The 20,947-nt window shown below is 33.6% G+C and overlaps 1 protein-coding gene, 1 long non-coding RNA gene and 2 other non-coding genes across 5 annotated transcripts; 2 read left to right on the plus strand and 2 right to left on the minus strand.

Moving 5' to 3' along the window:
- Positions 1-246: 246 nt before the first annotated feature.
- Positions 247-318, minus strand: TRNAG-UCC (transfer RNA glycine (anticodon UCC)). The gene has a single exon. It is a non-coding gene; the product is annotated as a tRNA-Gly (tRNA).
- A 1,479-nt stretch (positions 319-1,797) lies between these two features.
- On the minus strand, positions 1,798-5,067 carry LOC108207288 (uncharacterized). Its single transcript, XR_010288731.1, has 5 exons — positions 4,635-5,067; positions 3,634-4,542; positions 3,094-3,181; positions 2,084-2,140; positions 1,798-1,963 (listed from the first exon to the last, which is right to left on the minus strand). It is a non-coding gene; the product is annotated as an uncharacterized LOC108207288 (long non-coding RNA).
- An 8,824-nt stretch (positions 5,068-13,891) lies between these two features.
- Positions 13,892-16,699, plus strand: LOC108206467 (F-box/kelch-repeat protein At3g61590). 2 transcript variants are annotated; one of them, XM_064087061.1, is made up of 5 exons: positions 13,892-14,039; positions 14,172-14,220; positions 14,408-14,661; positions 15,079-15,141; positions 15,276-16,699. In XM_064087061.1, exon 5 carries the CDS (start codon positions 15,296-15,298, stop codon positions 16,517-16,519), a length of 1,224 nt encoding a protein of 407 aa, XP_063943131.1. In that variant the 5' UTR covers positions 13,892-14,039; positions 14,172-14,220; positions 14,408-14,661; positions 15,079-15,141; positions 15,276-15,295; the 3' UTR covers positions 16,520-16,699. The 2 variants fall into 2 exon arrangements, with proteins under 2 accessions (XP_063943131.1, XP_017232264.1); XM_017376775.2 differs by lacking the exon at positions 14,408-14,661.
- Positions 16,700-20,848: 4,149 nt separating this feature from the next.
- TRNAQ-CUG (transfer RNA glutamine (anticodon CUG)) lies at positions 20,849-20,920 on the plus strand. Its single transcript has one exon. It is a non-coding gene; the product is annotated as a tRNA-Gln (tRNA).
- The last annotated feature ends 27 nt before the right edge of the window (positions 20,921-20,947 follow it).

The following is a 20,947-nucleotide window of genomic DNA, read 5'->3' on the forward strand; positions in this document are numbered from 1 at the left end:
AGCAATACTTGTTCGGTTCGTAGGAGGCGGGTCTCTAGTGCTTTAGATCACCTCTATTCGTTGTATCCTGGGAGACAGAAGCCACAACACCTTCAAGCACCACGTGGAAGGGGCTAATCTGTTTTAAGGACAGCGTGGTTTTCACGTGCCTCGAATATTTGTTCGGTATTTTTATTGTTGATTATTGATTTCAGGTAATTTCTTATGACTGCCTGTCCCCAAAACAAATTCAGGATTTTGACAAAATGCGTTTGCCGGGAGTCGAACCCGGGTCTATTGCTTGGAAGGCAATTATCCTAACCGTTGGACTACAAACGCTGTGAATGTCAGAGCAAGCAATTTATAATTTTTGGTTAGTAATGAAGAATTGTATATGCCCCATTATATACTTATATATAATAAGCGTAAGGGAGATAATTTGGTCGCATGGTGATGTGGTCCAAAAACTTATCACCCGTTGGATCGTATATTAAACAAATAAGCACCGTTACATTGGAACAAAATTAAATTCTGTACAATAAAGCAACTGATATCTACTTGCATATTTATAACTCCTTTTCTGAATCCAAAACAAATTCTGTATTTCACGTGTTTATGATTTTTTTTTAATCCAAAATAAATATTTCCTACCAGTTTTATTTGTAGAATCATATAAATCGCACTGTCACAAATTTTTTTATAATATATTTTAACATTAATAAGCCGGATTTATGTGAGGAACGAATAAAAAAACCTTTTCTTAATCCAGAATAGATTCTAACTTCTTATTGCATGTTTATGATTCATTTTCTTTATTCAAAACAAATTATGTTTATCAATTTTAATCTAAAATCATATAAATTTTTTGAAAAATATTTAAATCACATTATAATAATTCTAATATAAAATATTTTTATAAATATAATTTAATAGGAGTTGGCGTAACGTATTCTACAAAATATATTAAAATTTGATAGAAAGAATTTAATATTTTGACACAATACATACGAGAAAAGAAATGACTTGATTATAATAGTTTATTTGAAGTCATTAACGGCCGTGATGGTGTATTTACAACAGTTCTAACTTACAAACAAATCATAATTTCGAATTTTATTTTATTGAAAATTTTAATTTATTATTTATAAATTAAATTTTTTCACATCATTCAAAATATATTTAAAAAATTTGTAAATAATTAAAAAGCTCCCGTGCCTTGCACGGGCTATAAGCTAGTAACAGTAACATGTTTAGGCCCTTCACCCTTGTGCTCTTAAAAAATTCACATCTGTATGATATTTTTTAATATCAAATAGTTAATGGATTTTTAATATTTCATATTTTCATAAATAAATCATTTATTTATAAAACAAATACATATTTATATTAATTTTAATTAATTAATTTATTCTAAAAAATATGATAAATCAAACAGAATGTCAATATACATAGCTTCTGATAACGGCTAATGACCTTGATATACAGAATGTCAAACAGAGTGTTTTGGACTTCTGGTTCCTTTTCACTATCCACCATCTTTTACTTGTTCCATTTGACTCCCTCTGGTTGATGAATCAAGGATAGTTTTTCTTGCTCCTGTAGTTGTTTTTCTTGTCCCTGTAGGCCTGTACTGCTGTATGTTATTCGATTTATCCGAAATACCGGAAAAATGTGTAATATCACTAGAATCCATTACAATTTTCTCCATAAAAAGTACATCTCCTAGAACATGAAATCTTTTCAGAACTTGATACTAGCTTGATTGCTGCAATTCTTTCTCTACTAAATGATTCTTGTTTCCATTTCTAAAATCTTGGAGCTGCACCATGATACAAACATATATTAGACAAAAACAAAGGCTGTCGGATATTATATTATAGTGACGACCTGGAATATCTACCCTACCTCCACCCATTGTTGCTTCAGGCAAACGTTCAATTGAATACTTGTGTTTGGTAATGTACATGATTGGCACACCAGGTATCTGAATGATAGAAATCAGTTTGAACCACATCACTTAAAAATCAGTTTACCAATCAAAAGAGAACATAGTAGCATAAGTTATCATCATGTTCTCAAAGCTAATCACACTTCTTCTGTGTACCTTGCAGATTCTTCTCTTCAGATTTCGATCACAGGTTGCTACCATATAGCACTTGTGCTGTTTGCAAATATATAAATCAGATGAAATTGGCAACGGAATGAGATAATGTGTAGTATAACATACAAGACAAATGTTAAACTATTACGCTCTGGTTAACGGAGAAGGTATCAACAAAAGCTATCGGTATATATCAATTTTACTTAACTTAATCTCCTAAGTACAAAGAAAATAATATAAGTAATTTGTTTTACCTTTTTTTTGTACATTATGTGGAAGAGATGTGTTGGTATACATCCATTTACTCAGTAATCTTGTATTGTATGTATTAACTATTTATTTAATACATGATGTTATATTTTTCATTAGTTATACTCTATTAGTTGTGAAAAGTAGACATGACCATCACATTATATATAATTATAAATATTTAAAATTAATTATATCCGATTAATCCTCGATTCACTGATTAATTCAAGCACCCCAACCGCCCTGGAGCATCTAGCAACTTATAGAACATCTGTATATATCGAATTTCATTTCTTTCCACCATCCATTCTACCAATTTAAAGCACATCTCAAACCCCTCTATAAAAGAATGGCTGCTCTATTTACCTTCAGGGCTTATCTTCTTCACAACCTTTGTGATTGATAATTTACACTCTTTCTTGCTATTGTCAGCCTTCTAATGATGTTTACAAGTTCTCATTCAATTTCTACCTCGTTCATCTCCTTCCAACCAAACGAAGCATCATACTTTAATAAACATAAGAAAGGGAACACAAAACTAGGAGTCTTGGACAAGAAGTAACTAGCTCTAAGCACTAAGCACTGCGCATTTGTGATTAACAGCTGGATCCACATTTCGAACCACAGATCATCGATAGAACCACAGACATTATTGTATACTGGACTGGACAAGTATATCTAGCAATATTTGAAAGCGTAAAATATCCTAATATAGGCTTGATGGAAAAGGACATGACATAAGTACATTGTTGGATATCAAATACCTGAGTAACCCGCTCCACAAGACAGTCATCAGCATAAGTTCCTTTGTGAGTGCAAGGTAGTCTTTCAAATCGAGGATCTTTTGCAATTCTGGTTGATGATTAAAAATGTCAATCAAGAAATGAGAAAACACTGACTTAACAGAAGAGCTCAAACAAAAAAGTCTTAGAGCTCAAACAAAAAAAGTCTTGTATTGATGCTGATGTGAAGAAACTTCTTATCAGTAATACACACTGGTAACTGGTTGACACTACTAATCAAATGATAGACGATATAATTTTGAATGACTGAAGTAAAAATGTGTGTTTGCACACTGCAACAAAGTTCTCGAGCATATTTGGTGTGCTTCTATATTTCCTCACCATACTTGCACAGGTTCTACCCTCTAAAGCACAATTTATAATTGAATCACTACATTTATAAGCGCATACATGCTCAATCATTTTTATTCTTACAAAAAAAACGCAAGGATATAATACAAGGTTAAATAATGGGATGTCTGGAAGATCATTATCAAGAACACAGAGAGCATTATATGCTACCTGAGAGCAATTCAGTATTTCTGTCCTAGCTTTTCAAGTTATGCCATTCACACAATCAGTAATACATGGTGTACCTGCATATATAAGTAAGCATAGGGATCAGATTACTTAATACTCCCTTTATCCCCATTAAGGTGCATAAAAATGATACTTCTAAAACTTACTATTATAATTTTCTTTTATTTTCTTTTTAATAGAAAAACAAGTAAAAGAATGTTTAATTAGTGCCATTTTTAAGCAACTCAATATACGTGCAAAAAGTCATGGGACACCTAAGAGAGCCGTTAGTAATTCAGGAAATTAGCAAAAACATGACTTAAAGCATATTTGCCTCATTTTAGATAAGGTAACTTGCTACTTCAAGTTATTTCATCTAACTGTAACTAAAAAAAAATCATACATTATTATTGAGGGCGTCAGCATAATATACTTTAGGTTTATATCTGTGTATATTTATGCAGACTGCGAAGTAATGAAATTAAAAGAATTCATCATAGCTACTTTCACTTAAAGTTAAAATGGATCACGTACAGGAATATTATCCAAATTCTTAGCTCAAATCTGTAAGAACAATGAGGTTGCAGATGGGTATGTTCAACTTCATCTTATTAGGGGAATGAGCAAAAATACTCTACATCTATGTTAGGAAATCCTTTTAAACTATATTACAACATATGCAATGCATCACTTAGTTGATAGGGAGCATGTACAATAATAATTCAATGTTAAAATTGATGCATGCTTTTTAAGGAGCTTGATGGTATTTTAATTTGTTAAAATTAATATATAAATATAACAATCAACAGTAATACATCAAACCAGCCTAAATTGGTATCAACCAAAACTCGGTAGTCGGTAGGGCGGCCCAATGCAGTATACTTGAAGAAAAGTGCAGATGAAGTACTTGGTCTGCATCAAAAATAATTTTATAAGTTCAAGTTATAGTGACAAAACAACCACCTGCAAAGAACTTAAAGTTACTAATAAAGTAGGAAACATACACATTCCTGGGAAGCTTTTCACTTTGTAAATCCTTCCTGTTAGGATTCAAGACATTTTCTTTATGGGTCCAGATCCCTAGCATACATATGCCAGGAACGGTTTTTGTAAATCCTTCTTGTTAGCATTCAAGACATTTTATATCATGAACGGTCAGGATTATAATAATAGATGGAATGGCCAAGAGGTTATGGGCTGGTTAACAAGTCTGCCCGTTCCTGACATATGTTTATCAATGACCGGTACCCTTTCTTTATACTTGAAATCAGAAAAGGAAAACGAAAAGTTGAAATGAAAAGCGATAAAAAAAGTTTTAGAATTTTCTGCTAAAGTACTTGTCCTCCAAAATCAGTGTCGCAGAAATCGGGAATCGTGCCTAATCAGTTGAGTTACCGATTCAAGGATTAATTGGATATCGGAGATTTCGGAAAGATTTATCGGAGTGAAGATCGGATTTATTTTAATATTAAAATATTATTTTATATTTAATTATTATTATATTTGCTATATAGTAACTAGTATACTTACTATATTCATAAACTCTATAATTATTCATATTTAAAGTAATATAGTATTTTAAATTTTAATAATTTATCATATATACTTTGATCAAGAAATATATATAAGGATTAATCAAATTTCAAAAATCGAATCGGTATCTGACCTTGCAGGGGATTAATCGGTTAAATCGGAGATTTTTAAAATAATGTCCAAAATAAATAAAATTTGCAATAAAAAATAAAGTAGGAAACATACACATTCCTGCCCCCTCCCTCCCTCGGTAAGACAATACCAAGAGGAGTGTATTGGATTCGGATTTTAAAGCATTTTTTTGTATTCATGAAATCCGAGGGTATTCGATTGGGATTGTTTGAAATCCATTAAAATCTTGAGGTATTCAATTGGGATTTCAAATTATGTTACAAAATCTGATGGTATTCAATTGGGATTTTAAATTATGCTTTAAAATTCGATAGTATTCAATTGGGATTGTTTAAAATCCATTAAAATCTGATGGTATTCAAATGCTGATGGATTTTTTTTCATTTCATAAAATGATGGATTTTGTGGCATTCTTCAGTGTATTTTAAGTTTTTTGAAATCCCACCAAATCCAATGGGATTTTGAAGCATTGTACCTAAATCCTATCAACTCTGTGGCATTTTATCAAGAATCCGCAAAAAATCAAAATCTCATACAATCCATTAAAATCCATAGACTAAAAACAATTCATTAAAATCCCAATCGAATACATCCCCGCAAGTTTAGCTACCTCATCGACCCAATCTGAGATTGTCTATGCCCCTCTTTTCTTTATCGTCCTCAACACGCTGCATATACACACACCGCTACACACGTACAGACCTCCATATCTGCCATTTTCGAACCCTTTTTCAAGCTTCAAGCTTGCTGATCTACTAATCCCAAGCGCTATGCTTGCTTGTGTGTGTTGATTAACCCCTGTTCCTGCCGTTACTCTGCCCATTTTTCTTAAAACCCTAACTGTTGGACTGATTCCCTCTTCCCTGTGTTTTGAGAACCAATTGGCTGTTAGGATTTGTGATTTGGTTGGATTTTGCTTTCGAGTTTTCTACCAGTTCATCGATTTGGACTCTTTGCTGTTGATTTTAGATCTGGAAACCCACTTGTGCATTGCCTTGATTTGGTAATTACTTTTTAATTAATTAAACTTTAATTCGAGATTAACTCTATAATTCGAATTATTGATTAATTAACCAATTTCTACATCAAGGATCTTAACTATAAATTGAAATTTGCGAGAGCTTCGACAATTATCGTTAAATTTGAAAAATTCTCGTATAATTCAATTATTAATTAAAAAAATGGTTGGTACATTTACTCTCGCACAAACCAATTACCATGGCTACTTCAACCCAGCGGATTGTCCAGTGGAACGTTTCAAGCCTTGGATTAGATTTCTAAATGAACAATGCTTTGCTAGTACAGCCATAACTGCGGATGTTGAACTCCAGCTTGACCCTCTCCGTGATTACTATTCTACACTTTTCAATTCTACCCTGGTAGACAATCCCCGAGTGACTGGGACTATTAGAAACAAGAACATTCAAATCACTGCTGATGATGTGAACAGGATTTTAGGTTTCCCCCGTGAGAACTTCGAGGAGGTACCAACTAAGGATGAGTTAATTCAGTTCTTTCAAACAATTCAATATCAAGGGGTAATCAAACTTTCCAAGATGTTAAAGAACAAGCTGGTACCTGAATGGGATTACTTTTTCAACACCATGGCTAAGGTGTTTGCTCCCACAACCAGCAAGAGCTTTAACAACATCACTTCATTGCTTCAAATCATTGGATTCTGTATCACTCACAATCGACGTATCAACTTTGGCAGAATGATCCTGATTACGATAATCAAGAGGTTGGGAACCTTTGCGAGTCGTCAACTAGTTGTTGATAACTCAGTTTTATGCTACTACCCAAGGTTTCTAATGTTGTTTCTGAATGATACAATGACTGCAGAGGACAAAGCTTTCTATGCCAACTCTCCCACTGAACAACCTCACCCGCCAAGTAAATTTTTTTTCACAAGGTTGCACAACTCCAACAGATTTCAAAGGGTTCCCATTATCTTAACCCCTTACATGATAGAACAATTCCAACTCCCACAAGTCAATGTTGAACCGGAACAACAACAACCTGAACAACCTCAACACCAACTACAACACCAACCAGAACCACAACCACAACAACAACAACAACAACAACCACTACAACAACTCCTGCAAGAACCAGTACCTCAACCTCAACCAATCCAAACTGAACACCTTCCTGAAACACAATCAACCTTACAACCATTAACTTATGAAGCATATGCAGAAACTAAGCTCAACCAATCCCAGCAGGTTCTCCAGGCAGCTCAAATAATTTCTTCACTCTCCTCTGCCTTTGATTTCAAATTTCAGACTGCCAGTATTGACCCTGCCAATATCCAGGTTCATAACCAAGCTAATGATTTCTTAGCAAATCCCAATTCTATTCCTAACACATCAACCGACACTACTGTACCACGTACCAGAAAAGTTGCTGCAACGAGATCAGGTGGTAAGATATCGAGTCTACCTGCAGCTCTATCTCCCCTAAAGAAGAGAAGGTTGATAGAATTTGAGACATCTGCAGCCTCATCCATTTCCTCCCAACAGGATTTGGACACTGAAATGGCAATAAAACAGTCTCTGGATTCATTCCCTCTACAGGTTGAATCTATTGAAATTGACCATTCTGTCGCGGTACCTTGTATAGAGTCAAGCACTCAACTAGCATTCACGCTAGTAAACACTCAACTCCAAACACAGGTTACAACACAATCAGAGAGCACAGTTCTTGAAAATGTTATGACCGAAAATCTTCCTGATCCCACTTTCTCTATGGATAAGTCATTCTTCGATTCATTTCAAGAACATCCACCTTCACAGGCATCTGAAGAACGTTTTGTTTCTTCACTACCTATTGCTTCATCGAAAGGAGCTTTTGTAGTATATACATGTACTGCTGAAAGTGTGTTGCATATTAGTGATGAAAGGAAAACACCGAGCGATAAACATGCAAGAGAGGATAGTACAACAACCTTAAGTGTGCGTGAGGTGAGTGCACACACTGACACATATCTTTTACAACAACAACTTGTTGCTCTGAAAGCTCAGTTGGATTTGGTGAAAGCTGAAAATAGAAAGTTGAAAGATGGAGAGCTTGCCACAATCCGACAAAAAGTTGTTGAGAAGTCTTCTATTTCTTCCAGGGAAGACTTAAATGGTAAATTCAATGAACTATCTACTATAATTGATCAGAATCATTGTGTTTACATGGATAAATTTGAAAACTTAGAGGCTTCTATGGCAAAAGTTCTTGATTGCATGCAAAGCTTCAAGTCTGCTTCAAGGAATTATGACGAGGATCCCTCAACTAAGGGGGAGAAAGATAAGAAAAATAAAGGAGGTAGCTCTAAAATTCTAAAGAAGGAAGCAACAGAAATATCAAATCCTATTTCTAGGAAAATACATAAAGTCAGGTTCTCTCAATCAGAAGATTATTATGAAGATCCTGAGGAAGAAGAGGTACAATTTCATATGACTCGCGCTGAATCGAGAAGGAAGCCGGGTGAACCATTTCTACTGGAAGAGCCTATTACGGATGAACCACCTACTCCAGTTCATAGGAATCAGGAAGTAGAAGAAGGAGAAGTGGTTCGCTCTGATGATTAGTCAAGATAGGAATTTGTATATATATGCTCAGCTGGTTAGGAACATCTATCTTGTAATCTACTTTTATCTTTGAATGCTGGAAAATTGTTAAGTATAATACCAAAAACTTCTGCTATTTACATTCGATGTGTTATCCTGTGTCTTATCAGTTAGTTGAGTAATCTTCAAGCAAATTTTTATATTACTTTAACAAACAAATAGGGGGGGGATTGTAAGGCATATGTTTAGCCTATTTGTATTGATGAGATGACAACTCAACTCAAATAAGAAAGAAAGGTAAATAGTAAGTGCTGTTAACCAGAATCCATACGAAAAATGTCAAGTGAATTATTTGAATTACTTGTCAAAAGAATTCCAGGATGATTGCTGCACATCACTGAAAGAAGTTCATTAATATGTTCAGGCCTCAGTGACAAATAATCTTTTGTAGCATCTCCAAGAGTTCAGAAGGTATAAATTTCAAGAAATTCATTTACTCAGAAGATTCCATGTAATACTATTTATGAAGATGTACTTGAAAACGAAGATTCGATGAATAGGCCACAACTTAATTGTATAATTGACGAAGGATATATGATTTAGCTAGACATAGATGAACTAGACAGTATATTTGTGTGTCAGCTATTCAAATTTGTGGTCGTTTAATCGAAAGACAATAAAAGACGAAGATTTAATGTTATAAAGACATTACTGCTGAAGAAAAGAATTAATGGATTATTTATTCACTTATTAAAATATTTATTTATTTATTTATTTTGACAGAAATGCACTTGCTCGTAACGAGATACATCAAACTCCGACGAGTTTCTTTCATTTAAAGAGTTTATTATCTAACCGAAAGACATGAAAATGTCTCCGGAAGTTGAGACAATAAAACTTGATGTCCGAAAAGTGAACGTCCTAACTTGTAAGACCACGCTACCTGAAACAAATACAATCCATTAATAACAAGAATAATAATAATAATAAATTTAATTATTAAAAACAGTATAGTTCGTCAAAAGAAGGTAAGGAGGATGAAAAGATAAATATAAAAATAATCTGTCATAAAAGAAGATAATCAGTTGAAAATTTTACATGAGAGATGAGAGTTATGAGAGATATACAAGAAGAATTATGTACAGAGATGGAGAAGTGAACACTGAATGTCAGATCCTGATGAAATCAATCTATTCACCCGTCTAGATATTATTTTTCCTTGTTCGCTAATAAATCGTCTAATTAAACTCATGTTTCTATAATCAATTCGATCCCCTGATTGAATCGGGGGCAAATGCCTACGAAAAGATCACTTGGATTTAAGAAAAGGTCGCTTGGATTGTTAAGTTTATTCCTTATCCCGATAATCCTATTTCGGTCGGATCTAAAATGAATTAGAATAAATAGGATTTGGTTTGTTTATATTTAATTATGTTATATATAGAATGTTATTTTTACCCTTCCTTGGAAGGGTTACATACATGTGCTCGATTCGATCTATTTCTTTATCTCCCCATGCATTGTATGTTTGTAACAAAATGATAGATGATCAGATCTTGATCAAATTTATCAGATCCTGACAAATCCTGATGAAAATACTGGTACTGATGATTGTCTACTGATTACTAAAGAATCAATTGTGGAGCTATTTTGGAATTATACAATTTAAATACTGATTCTTTCAATTAGAAAATAACAGTCGAATACCAAGTGATCGATGAAAGTAACACATGATCAATGATATGTAGCAACTGATGACAAATGCTATGGAATTTGATGATGAAATTTCTATCACATACAGACTGCAAAGTGAGGAAATAACACAAGAACCTTCACTTCAAAGTAGTGGAGCAGATCATATCTATCCTCAAATCCCACAAGAACCTGCATCTAGATCTTGAAGTTAATGAGACTAGATAATAGTTTGGTTTAAAAGATGCAAGGGATAGTTTGGTTGGAGGTATTTGGAAACAGGCATGAGTATGAAATACATTGTACCTCTTGTTTGGTTGAATATTTTTTATTCTCTTCCTCATACCTCAAACTCTCAACGTATGAATTTTTAAAACTCATGGGGCAAGTGAGTATGAGAAGTTGCTATGGATATGAGTATTATTTTTAATGTTATTTTTATTTTTTCGAAAAACATTTATAACAACAAAATAATATTTATATGTACAAATAAATATTACTTATTAATGATAATATCTTTATGATTTATCATCAAATATAATAATTTAATTTAATCAATAAGATAATAATTCTAAATTAAACAAATTAATTTCAACACTCAACCAAACACGTGGTATTAGAAATAATATTTAATTTCGTATCACCATAACCCAATTCTTGATTTCAACCCCACAACACTCTGCGTACCAAACGATCCTAATAGATTTTTTAAAAACTGAATTAGATAATTTGTTGCTAGTAAATTTTTTTATTGAAATATTCACATAATAACTTAGAATTCATATTAGTATTGTTGATGTAGTGATGTTATTTTTCATAATATAATCAGGTAGTGCTACTTAGCTTGTGAGTGAGTTTATGTTTAATTAGTATGATGTTTAACTTTATTTATAATACTGTATATGTCGTAGCACTCGGAGTTTGTAGGGGGTTATATATATATATATATATATATATATATATATATATATATATATATATATATAATATATATATTCCAGTACAAACTCCTTACTGTACAAACGTACAAACCAGTTATTATGACAATAATATTTAGTGATTAACAGTTTTTAATTTAACAAATACATACATATATCCATCACCATCACCATCACCATCACAATCACCTCGAATCACCACCACCACCGCCCACTAGCGCCACACACACACACACTCTCTCTCTCAACCACCCACCACCACCACCAATGCCAGCAGCTCTCTCTCTGGTTGTTTGTCTTCACTGAGCAGTGCTATACACGCACACAATATCACCACTGCTTTTCTCCTCACCCTCAATCGTGTCTCTCTCCCTCAATCGTGTTTCCAGCACTGCAGCCGTGTTGGCATCACCACGCGGCTACTCCGCCCCGTAAGTGCTTCCCTCCCCTTATCTCTCCATCAGACCCGCCTGGTAGATTTAGTGATTCTATTCAAACATTTAGTGATTGTTTGTATATTTGTACTGTAAGGAGTTTGTATTTGAGCATATATATAAATAGACACACACACACATATACACATACACATATACATATACACATACACACACACATACACATATACATATACACATACACACACACATACACACACACATACACATATACATATACACATACACACACCCCCCCCCCCCCCCCCCGCGCGCGCGCACACACATATATAGAGAGAGAGCGGGGGAGGGATATTAGAGAAAAGTTCTATAGAGACCATTTTTAGACCATTTTTATTGGAGACCACTTATATTCTGCAATCAAAACACTATAAAACTCATTATTTTGTGAAGTATGTTCTACAAATATCATGTATTCATTAAAATTATTGAAGATCATTTAATGTTTAATAAGTAGATAATGTATGTTCTGCAAGTTGAACAAAATGTCCTGCAAACTAAACATATTTCACAGAATAAATTTTTTTGTAATGTTCTACATGCAAAACTTATATAATATTCAAGACTTTAAATGAAATAATGATTTTGTACAACCTGATTTGCAAATTTATTCGTTTTGCAATATTTTACTTGCAAAATATAAGTGGTCTCCACCGTCTCCAATAAAAGTGGTCTCTATAGAAATTAACTCTCTCAATACCACCACCTCTAGCCACCACGCCGCCCACCATTTCGACCACTGCCTGCCACCAGGATTGTACCAAAATCACCGAATTTAAACAAAAATGATCTCCGCCATTAAACAAAACTCATCACGTCCACCACTCAGCATTACACCACCGCGACGACCATCTACACACCAACACCACTGCATAATCACCGATAAAAAGGACACAAATTTATCTAAATCAACAAAAACGGACATCAAATCACCTATTATTCAGCGAAAATCACCACCGATCGTTCTGATCAAATTAAAGCAAATCACCATGGAGATCAAAAATTGAGACACATATATATTAAAACCAAAATGAAGGTAAAAAAACTCGCCGCAATTCAATGGATGACGCTGGGATGAGTGGGAGAAATTAAAAGAGGAGAGGTGTCGCCAGACCGATGACCGGAAGGGGAGGACAGGCGTGGCCGGAAACTATGGTGGGATGGGTGGGGAGGGTTGGGGATGGAGATGATAAGATTTAAAATGTGTAGATAAGATTAATATAGATCTTAATTTGTGTGGTGGATATTTGATCTCACATCTCACACTAGGGTGAATTCTCATATGAGATAGGGAGAGGGAAAAAGAGAGTAAATATAAGAAATTTTAAATTTTTATTAATAAAATTAATAAAAAAATTAGAATGAAGTATTAATTTTAAAATTTATGAGTAATATTTTTTATTTTTTTCAACATTTGTGAAACACGAGCGCAAAAAAATTATGAGATTCTCTAAGATTTAATAAAATCTTTTTTTCTAATTAAAAATAAGATTTAATATCTCTCAGTATTAAATGGTTATAGTTTTTTTTGACAATTTAGACTTAGACACCTTGTAGATGAGTATCTATTATGATCTCTCGGATTGAGCGTGAGTCGATCCTAGATGTCCGGGATAACAACGATTATAGTTCTTATGTTATGTAAAAAAATATTATGATTTACGTGTTACGTATGGTGATTTTTAAAATCTATGTGAAATCTACGTGATCCTCGGATATATTGAAAATTATTATCTCGGAGATCCTCGGTTCCCTGTTCTGAACAAGAGAGAAATGGCAAAAGAATGCAAATATATATATTATATCAAGAACAAAAGTAGAAAGAGAGAGGAAGAAATAAAAAGAAAAATTTCAAAAAAAAAACCAAAAACAGTAAGAAATTGTGAAAAATGCTAATGAGCACGACAGCACTTATTAGAATCCGATCGTGTCCAAAATCGCAATATTTTCTCTTATTTTCCCTTTCGGACCCCCATTTTCTTCTTTATAAACACTCGTTCACTTTTCTCCTCAACTCGTGTTCTTTCTATTGGCAAAAAAAACATTCTTTTCTTTGGTTCCAAGGCCTGTCACTTTGTTCATTTCAGAAATAACCAAGGGTAAGAAACAAACAACCTTCTTCTTCTTCTGATAAATCTATATTTACACATTTTGTATCTCACCTTTGCTTATTGTTTACACTCTTTAAAACAATTCAATTCACATTTTAAGCTAATTTATTGGTGTTTCAGGGAAATCAAACATGACCCATTATTCCCTGAGATGTTTATATGCATAAAGGTACAATCTTGATTTGTTTGATGCCCTTGAATTATGTTTTTTTCTTATGCTAAATTATAAAGATGTTTTTTTGCAAAAATTGTATTGGGTTTTTTCAGTTTGGTTGTGGGTTGTTTTTGATGTTTGAGATGTGATTTGTCTGTTAGATGAATCTTTTTTGTTCACACAATATTGTTTTTTTTTAAAGCTGGAGGACTTGCAAAAGAGGGGCCCTAACCCATGTTTAGAACCCTAGCCTATGTGTTAGGGTTTGATGGCAGTGTTTGTTTTATCAGGAAGATGCAATGGTCATGATTTTGTCAACAGAAAAATCATTTTAGTCGTATGAATCTGGAAAGGAAGTGTTGTTTTCTTATAGTGACATTTCTCTGCTGTCCTCTTTCAGTTGTTCCCCATTAACTGACCAGTGGTTATATTCTCTTGTTTACATTGTTCTATAAGGTACTTTAGTGTAATTTGTATTTGATAAAATTAGACTCATTCCTCGGGATATATTTAATGTTTGTTTAGCTATCTTAATGAATATAGAAAAATCAAGCTTTTCTTTGCCATTTGGTATGAGAAAGTTGTAATACAATGATAGTTTACTTAATCTGCAAATTTTTTTGTCAAGACTTAATCTGCAGATTTATATATACGTACAAGTATTAATATATAAAGGGACACAAGGAAGATACATCTATCAAGAATAAATATGCAATTTTGGGAGAAACTAGTTTGAGGTGTTCATTGAGTTTTTTTTTGCATTTAATGAAATATCTCTCTTTGATCTGTAACTCCATATATGTAATTTTTGAGCTGAACACATTTTTGTTCTTTCACAGACTTGTGTTTTAACTAAAACTTAACATCATGCAGTTTGCAGACTTGGATTGCTGGTCTCTAGGTCTTATTATGCTATATGATCTGGAAAACCTCGAGGTAAGATAATATAGTTTTTAATCTTTCTAATTATGTTGAGTCTGCATAATTAGATAGAAAAACCTTTTGCAAATAGGCTTGGTAAATTTCCTTTCTAATTATGTTGGGTTATAATTTTTAATGTTTTTGTTCAGATTAGTTCCATTACTTCATTATGCAAGGGGATACGGATACGTCATGGGTCAGTCATTCTCTTGACAGCATCGTAAGAAACATTGGTGTGTTTAATTCATATTCAGAGCTAAGTGATGAAGAGAACAATGAAAGTACAACTGTTTCGGTGGATTTAATCTTGCCTGATGACTTGTTAGAACTAATCCTGGCTTATCTTCCTGTTGCAAGCATCATTAGAGTGGGTTGTGTGTGCAAAAGATGGCATGAAATTGTTAGTTCAATGAGGTTTTTGAAGAGCCTCACGCACACTGTGCCCCAAAAACCTTGGTATTTTATGTTCACAAGCTCGGATGAGCCAATTGGTCATGCCTTCGACCCCCTTCTTCGGAAGTGGTATAGCATACCACTTCCCTGCATCGAGACATCCAGTTGGTTCATTGCTTCTTCATGTGGATTGGTTTGTTTCATGGATAATGATAGTAGAAGTGAGCTATATGTATGCAACCCAATCACTAAATACTACCGGGAAATTGAGGAACCTCCAGGTGTGAAATTTTGTGATTACAGTGCATTGGCAATCTCAGTTAAGAAGGCATCTTATTGTTACAATGTGTCAGTTGTGAAATCTGTACAAGTCCAGGGAAATTTTTTTGAGTGGGAAGTATCCATTCACGTTTACGAATCTGAAACAATGACTTGGGCAACCCCTTTGGTAGAGGTTTTAACTGGTTGGAGAGGGGGTGATGAGAGTGTGATTTGCAATGGGGTCTTGTTCTTCCTGATATACTCGACTGGTGGTGGCATGCCAGAGAACCGTCACGGATTAGTAGCTTATAATTTATCTGGTCGGTTGTCCCATGGCTCGTTGATGAGGGGGTTTATACCAATGCCATGTCCTCTTACTTGCGGCCGTCTTATGAACCTAAAGGACAAGTTGGTAATGGTTGGAGGCATAGGGAAACACGACCGACCTGGTATAATTAAGGGCATTGGTATTTGGCTTCTGAATGGTAAAGTCTGGCAAGAGATTTCTCGCATGCCCCACAAGTTTTTTCAAGGATTTGGTGAGTTTGATGATGTTTTTGCTAGCAGTGGTACAGGTGACCTCATATACATCCAGAGTTATGGATCTCCTGCTCTCCTTGTGTTCGACTTTAACCAGAAGCAATGGAAGTGGTCTCAAAAATGTCCAGTTACAAAGAGGTTTCCCCTTCAGCTCTTTACTGGATTTAGCTTCGAGCCTAGACTTGAAATATTCCCGTGACCTACTATGAATTTGAAGCAGTGTCACTGGAGAACTTATAGAGAATTTTAGCCTTCTGTCCTTCACTTTTGGTTTGGCTATCATATTTAGCCTCTAAATTATCTCAGAGAACTATAGAAACTGTATTAGCCAAATGAGGCTGCTTTTTATAATGCAAAAATGGGATTATTTTTTCTTTTACTGATCTGTTACCAGCAAATGCAACTTTGTCACAGCTTTTGCATAATAAACTGGATTCAATATCATATTGCCTTTTCTCTTGCCTTGTTTATTTTACAACATTATCTCTGGGAGATTAGTTTTTACTATTACTGATATAACTGTAGTCTATCGTTATGCTTTTACATGTTCAATTCGTCCTCGTAGTACACCAGTGCTTTTGCTTTATTAGTCTTTGCCCTCTGCAATTCTAGAGATGAGAGCTTGCTAATAGACTTATTTGACAGATGTTGCTTGTAGTTGCTTCAAATTCATTTTTAGTTATCGGCTACCTGTTTATCATTCAGGTTTTTTTTTTTATTTGATCCCAATTCATTTTTAGTTATTCGCAATCCGATCTTCATTCAGGATTTGTTTCTATTAGACTTAACCTTTGCAGTTTGTGGCATGATGAAGAAAGAAAACTTATATTGGATTATAATTCAGCCTGTCTGATAACTGGTCAGTAGTTCTGATCTTGACAGGCAATGTGATACTCGTCTCAGACACGGAATTAATCATCCTGTTGAATTCGCCTGTTGCGTCCTCTGCAGCTTTGGTTCCAAGTTCATTTGACAAGTTTTTGTCCAAGAACCAAAATGTCTACGGCAAAGGTCCTAATCATGTGAGGTCAGTAATCAGGATCAGAGATCATCTAATGTTAAGGAATGTCAGAAACTACATAAATCATCTTCTTGGAAAAAACGTTGATTCCCAGGCATCTCTGCAAATCCATAGATCCCGCGATGAAATGCAAAAGAAATCCATTTACATTGCTGTCCACAATGATGAGGATACTCATTGAACAGTACAGCACAAATGCTGAAAACAAAAGACCATTGTAAACAGAATTATATATGATGTAGAAAACGACTGACTATGACATAATGAATCCTGTTCTGAGAAAGACAAGTCCCTGAAATATAATGAGAGATTCGATGCATGTGTGTGAGAATTGAGACAGATAAATGTATTGGGCCGTTTTTCTTTCGTTTTCCAAGTCCCTACTTGGATGAATAAAGAATGTGGGAAAAGGGACCTTGATGAACCAATAATTTTTGGTGGTTAACCTAATGTTGTGGAAACTGTGGCTTGCTCTCGTACTGATGGTGATGTTTCAGATTAATGAGTGGTTTGGTTTGGTTCCTTCAAATCTAGACTACTATGTTGTTTGGTAAGGATTCCAGATTTCATTTTTCATACTTTATCATTTCTGTTTTTCAAATTTCACCATGAATACCCGTTAGGGATGACTATGGGTCGGATCGGTTCAGAGGCGTAGCCAGAAAACATAGCGAAAACATAGCCAGGGGGTCGAAAAACAATCTCATAAAAAAATCGGTCTTTTTAATGTGTGTCCAAGGGTACACAATGTGCCTATTTGGCTATTGGCACTTATGGCTTCTCTCGATAAGAAGCCGGCTTCTACTTTTTTGGACTCGTTTGTGTAAAAAGCCGGAAGCACTTATAAGAAGTTGAAAATATTAGCTTTTGTTTTAGGACTTCTCCTTCTTCCCCAAACAGTTTAGTCACTTGTAACTCTTAATTTACTTCTCACTCCTACTCCACTTATTTACTTTAAGCAAGAAGAACTTTTTTAAGCTTACCCAAACGGTCCCATTAATAAGCACCAACTCTCATGAAAATGGCTTTTTTTTGTTGAAATTGGGGTGAAAACATGAGACACATTAACATTTATTATTCATCCACCAATCAAAATTTACTATATTCTCATGAAAATCTATGACTATTGTGTGTCCTTAGGCATAGAAAAGATGATTTCATTTTTTTAATAATTTATTCACTTTTGGGATCAAATTTTTTATGTGTGGGGGTCAAAAAATTTATTTATTGGGGGTCAAAAATCAAAAAATTAAATTTTATATAATATATATAAGAGGATATTAAAGGGTGAGGGGGTGCAACTGACCCCCTGTGATGAACGTAGCTACGCACTGGATCGGTTCTGATATATGAGATATCCAAATTCAAATCTAGATTATGTTTAAAATCCAAATCCAATCGGGTTTCACATATCAAATCCAAATCCACGGGTTTCGGATCGAGTTCGTGTTTATTCAAAACCCGAATCCCAAAATGTAAGTAGTATTATGAAAAATTTATTTTTGATTTTTTGACCTTAAATTTCACTACATTTAAAATTAAACTACACTAACAATAAAGTATTATACATTAATAAAATCTCAAACCGTATTTAATATTTTCTAAACACAAATCTTCACTGTATAGAGTTTGAAATTTTAAAAATAATTCATTGGTTAAACAAAAAAAACCTCACCCAAAAATATATACATTCACATTTTATACTTTATCATTTTTATATCATCAGTTTTATGTTTGTTCAACGCGACTGTTTTTTAGATGCCGTATACATTTCATTATTGAATTAATTTTCTACTCACATGTGTGTGTATTATAAGCAAAATCTAGTATATTTAAAATTGAAAAAAATGCATTAGTATATTCTATACATACATACATATATGTTTAGATATTTTATGACAAGAAAAAAAGATATTTGAATTTTTTCGGGTTTTGGGTTCGGATCGGATGTCGGGTTTCGATACGAATACCTAATATCCAAATCCAAACCTGTCCGGGTCTAAAAATCCAATCCAAATCCAAATCCAAAATATCGAGTTCGGTAAAATCTATTCGGCTCGAAACGGTCGGATATCCATTCGGATCGGATTTTCCTGCCATCCATAATACCTATCTTATTGGAAAACAGAACAGAGTACAATTTCTAATAAATTAATATTTTTCAACATGCTTAAAAGAAATTGTTTCAAGATTTTTATAATCGGAGAGATATTAATGAATTGATAAACTAAACCTATTTATTAATTTAGTGAGTAAAACTTAGCTTTTTCTTTTTCATAAAAAAAAAACTTAACTATTTTTAAGGAAAAATAATTATCACATTTATTACTCCTTCCGTTTTTTTTTGACATCCTGGGAGATAACGAAATGTTATCTTTATCATTGTTGAATCTCTTATTTTATCCCAAACATTTATTTGGTATTTGAGTATCTATAAGTCTTGTATTGATTGAGGGAATATCACGAGAGCCTCTTACACAAAAAATGTTCATATTTTGGAGTCACTTGTTACCCGAACATCAGTTCATGGGTGACAGATGATTGTTATGTGATGTTCAATTATCATGCTACTAGTTACACAATAGATATAGGATGTGTTTGGAAATTAGCGGTCAGCGCTTAACTGATATATTAGATATTTGATGTTTTGACTAGTGGATTGGATTAACGATTTATTGTAAAATTGTTTGGTAAATAGTTGTTTGATTAACTTTTTGTGACACATATCAAAACCTACCAAAAAACTCCTCAAAGTAGCTTTTTGGAAATTAGCTTTTTGACCCAAAACCTCTATTTCATTCCGCTAACAATCAAATACTAGCATTAGCGGATTGAATTGGTCGAGATTACTCGATATGTCATTGTGATACTTTTTAAATTAAAGAATTTGGATATTTTATGTGTTAAGCGATTTGAAACCAAAATGATTATTTATTTTACTCATTTTTTGTTTTATAAGTGATAGTTGAGAGTTTGTCCCGACTGAATTCTAAAGCTTATTTTGTTAAGTGTTTTGTAGTAACAAAACCATTTGTTTATAAAAAAGAAAGTATGCTTGATATATTTTAAAATATATATATGTCTGAAAATTATAAAATAACAAATTTTCATTTACAGTCAAGAACGGATCAATTTGATTTTTGAAAGTCTATTTATTTTAAATGGAGGAAATTTATTTTGAGATGGAGGGATAAATTGTTAACAAAAAACTATTTAAGCTGGTTCAATTTTTAAAGTTTTCATTTTCAATTTCAACCCAAATTAGTTTAATATGATTTAATACTTATCAATTTTATTTTAGTTGATCAGCCCAGCCAAATAATCTTAATTATAAACTTATAATGACTCGTCTCGGACTGTTCTCTGTGATTTACAATAGCTGGGTATAAGTCATGGGCTTTTTATACAGTCGCTGGTCGTTGTTTACATTTCAACATCCAAGGTCTGGGCTGAGCTCCAAAATGGACTCTTCGAACTAAGTGATTCCGTAAATGAAAGAAGTCAACAGGTTCTATGGTCTAGCGGTTAGGACATTGGACTCTGAATCCAGTAACCCGAGTTCAATTCTCGGTAGAACCTTTTTTTTTTGACACACCAAATCCTGAT

Source organism: Daucus carota, chromosome 2, assembly GCF_001625215.2.
Source record: "Daucus carota subsp. sativus chromosome 2, DH1 v3.0, whole genome shotgun sequence".
Classification (NCBI taxonomy): Eukaryota; Viridiplantae; Streptophyta; class Magnoliopsida; order Apiales; family Apiaceae; genus Daucus; species Daucus carota.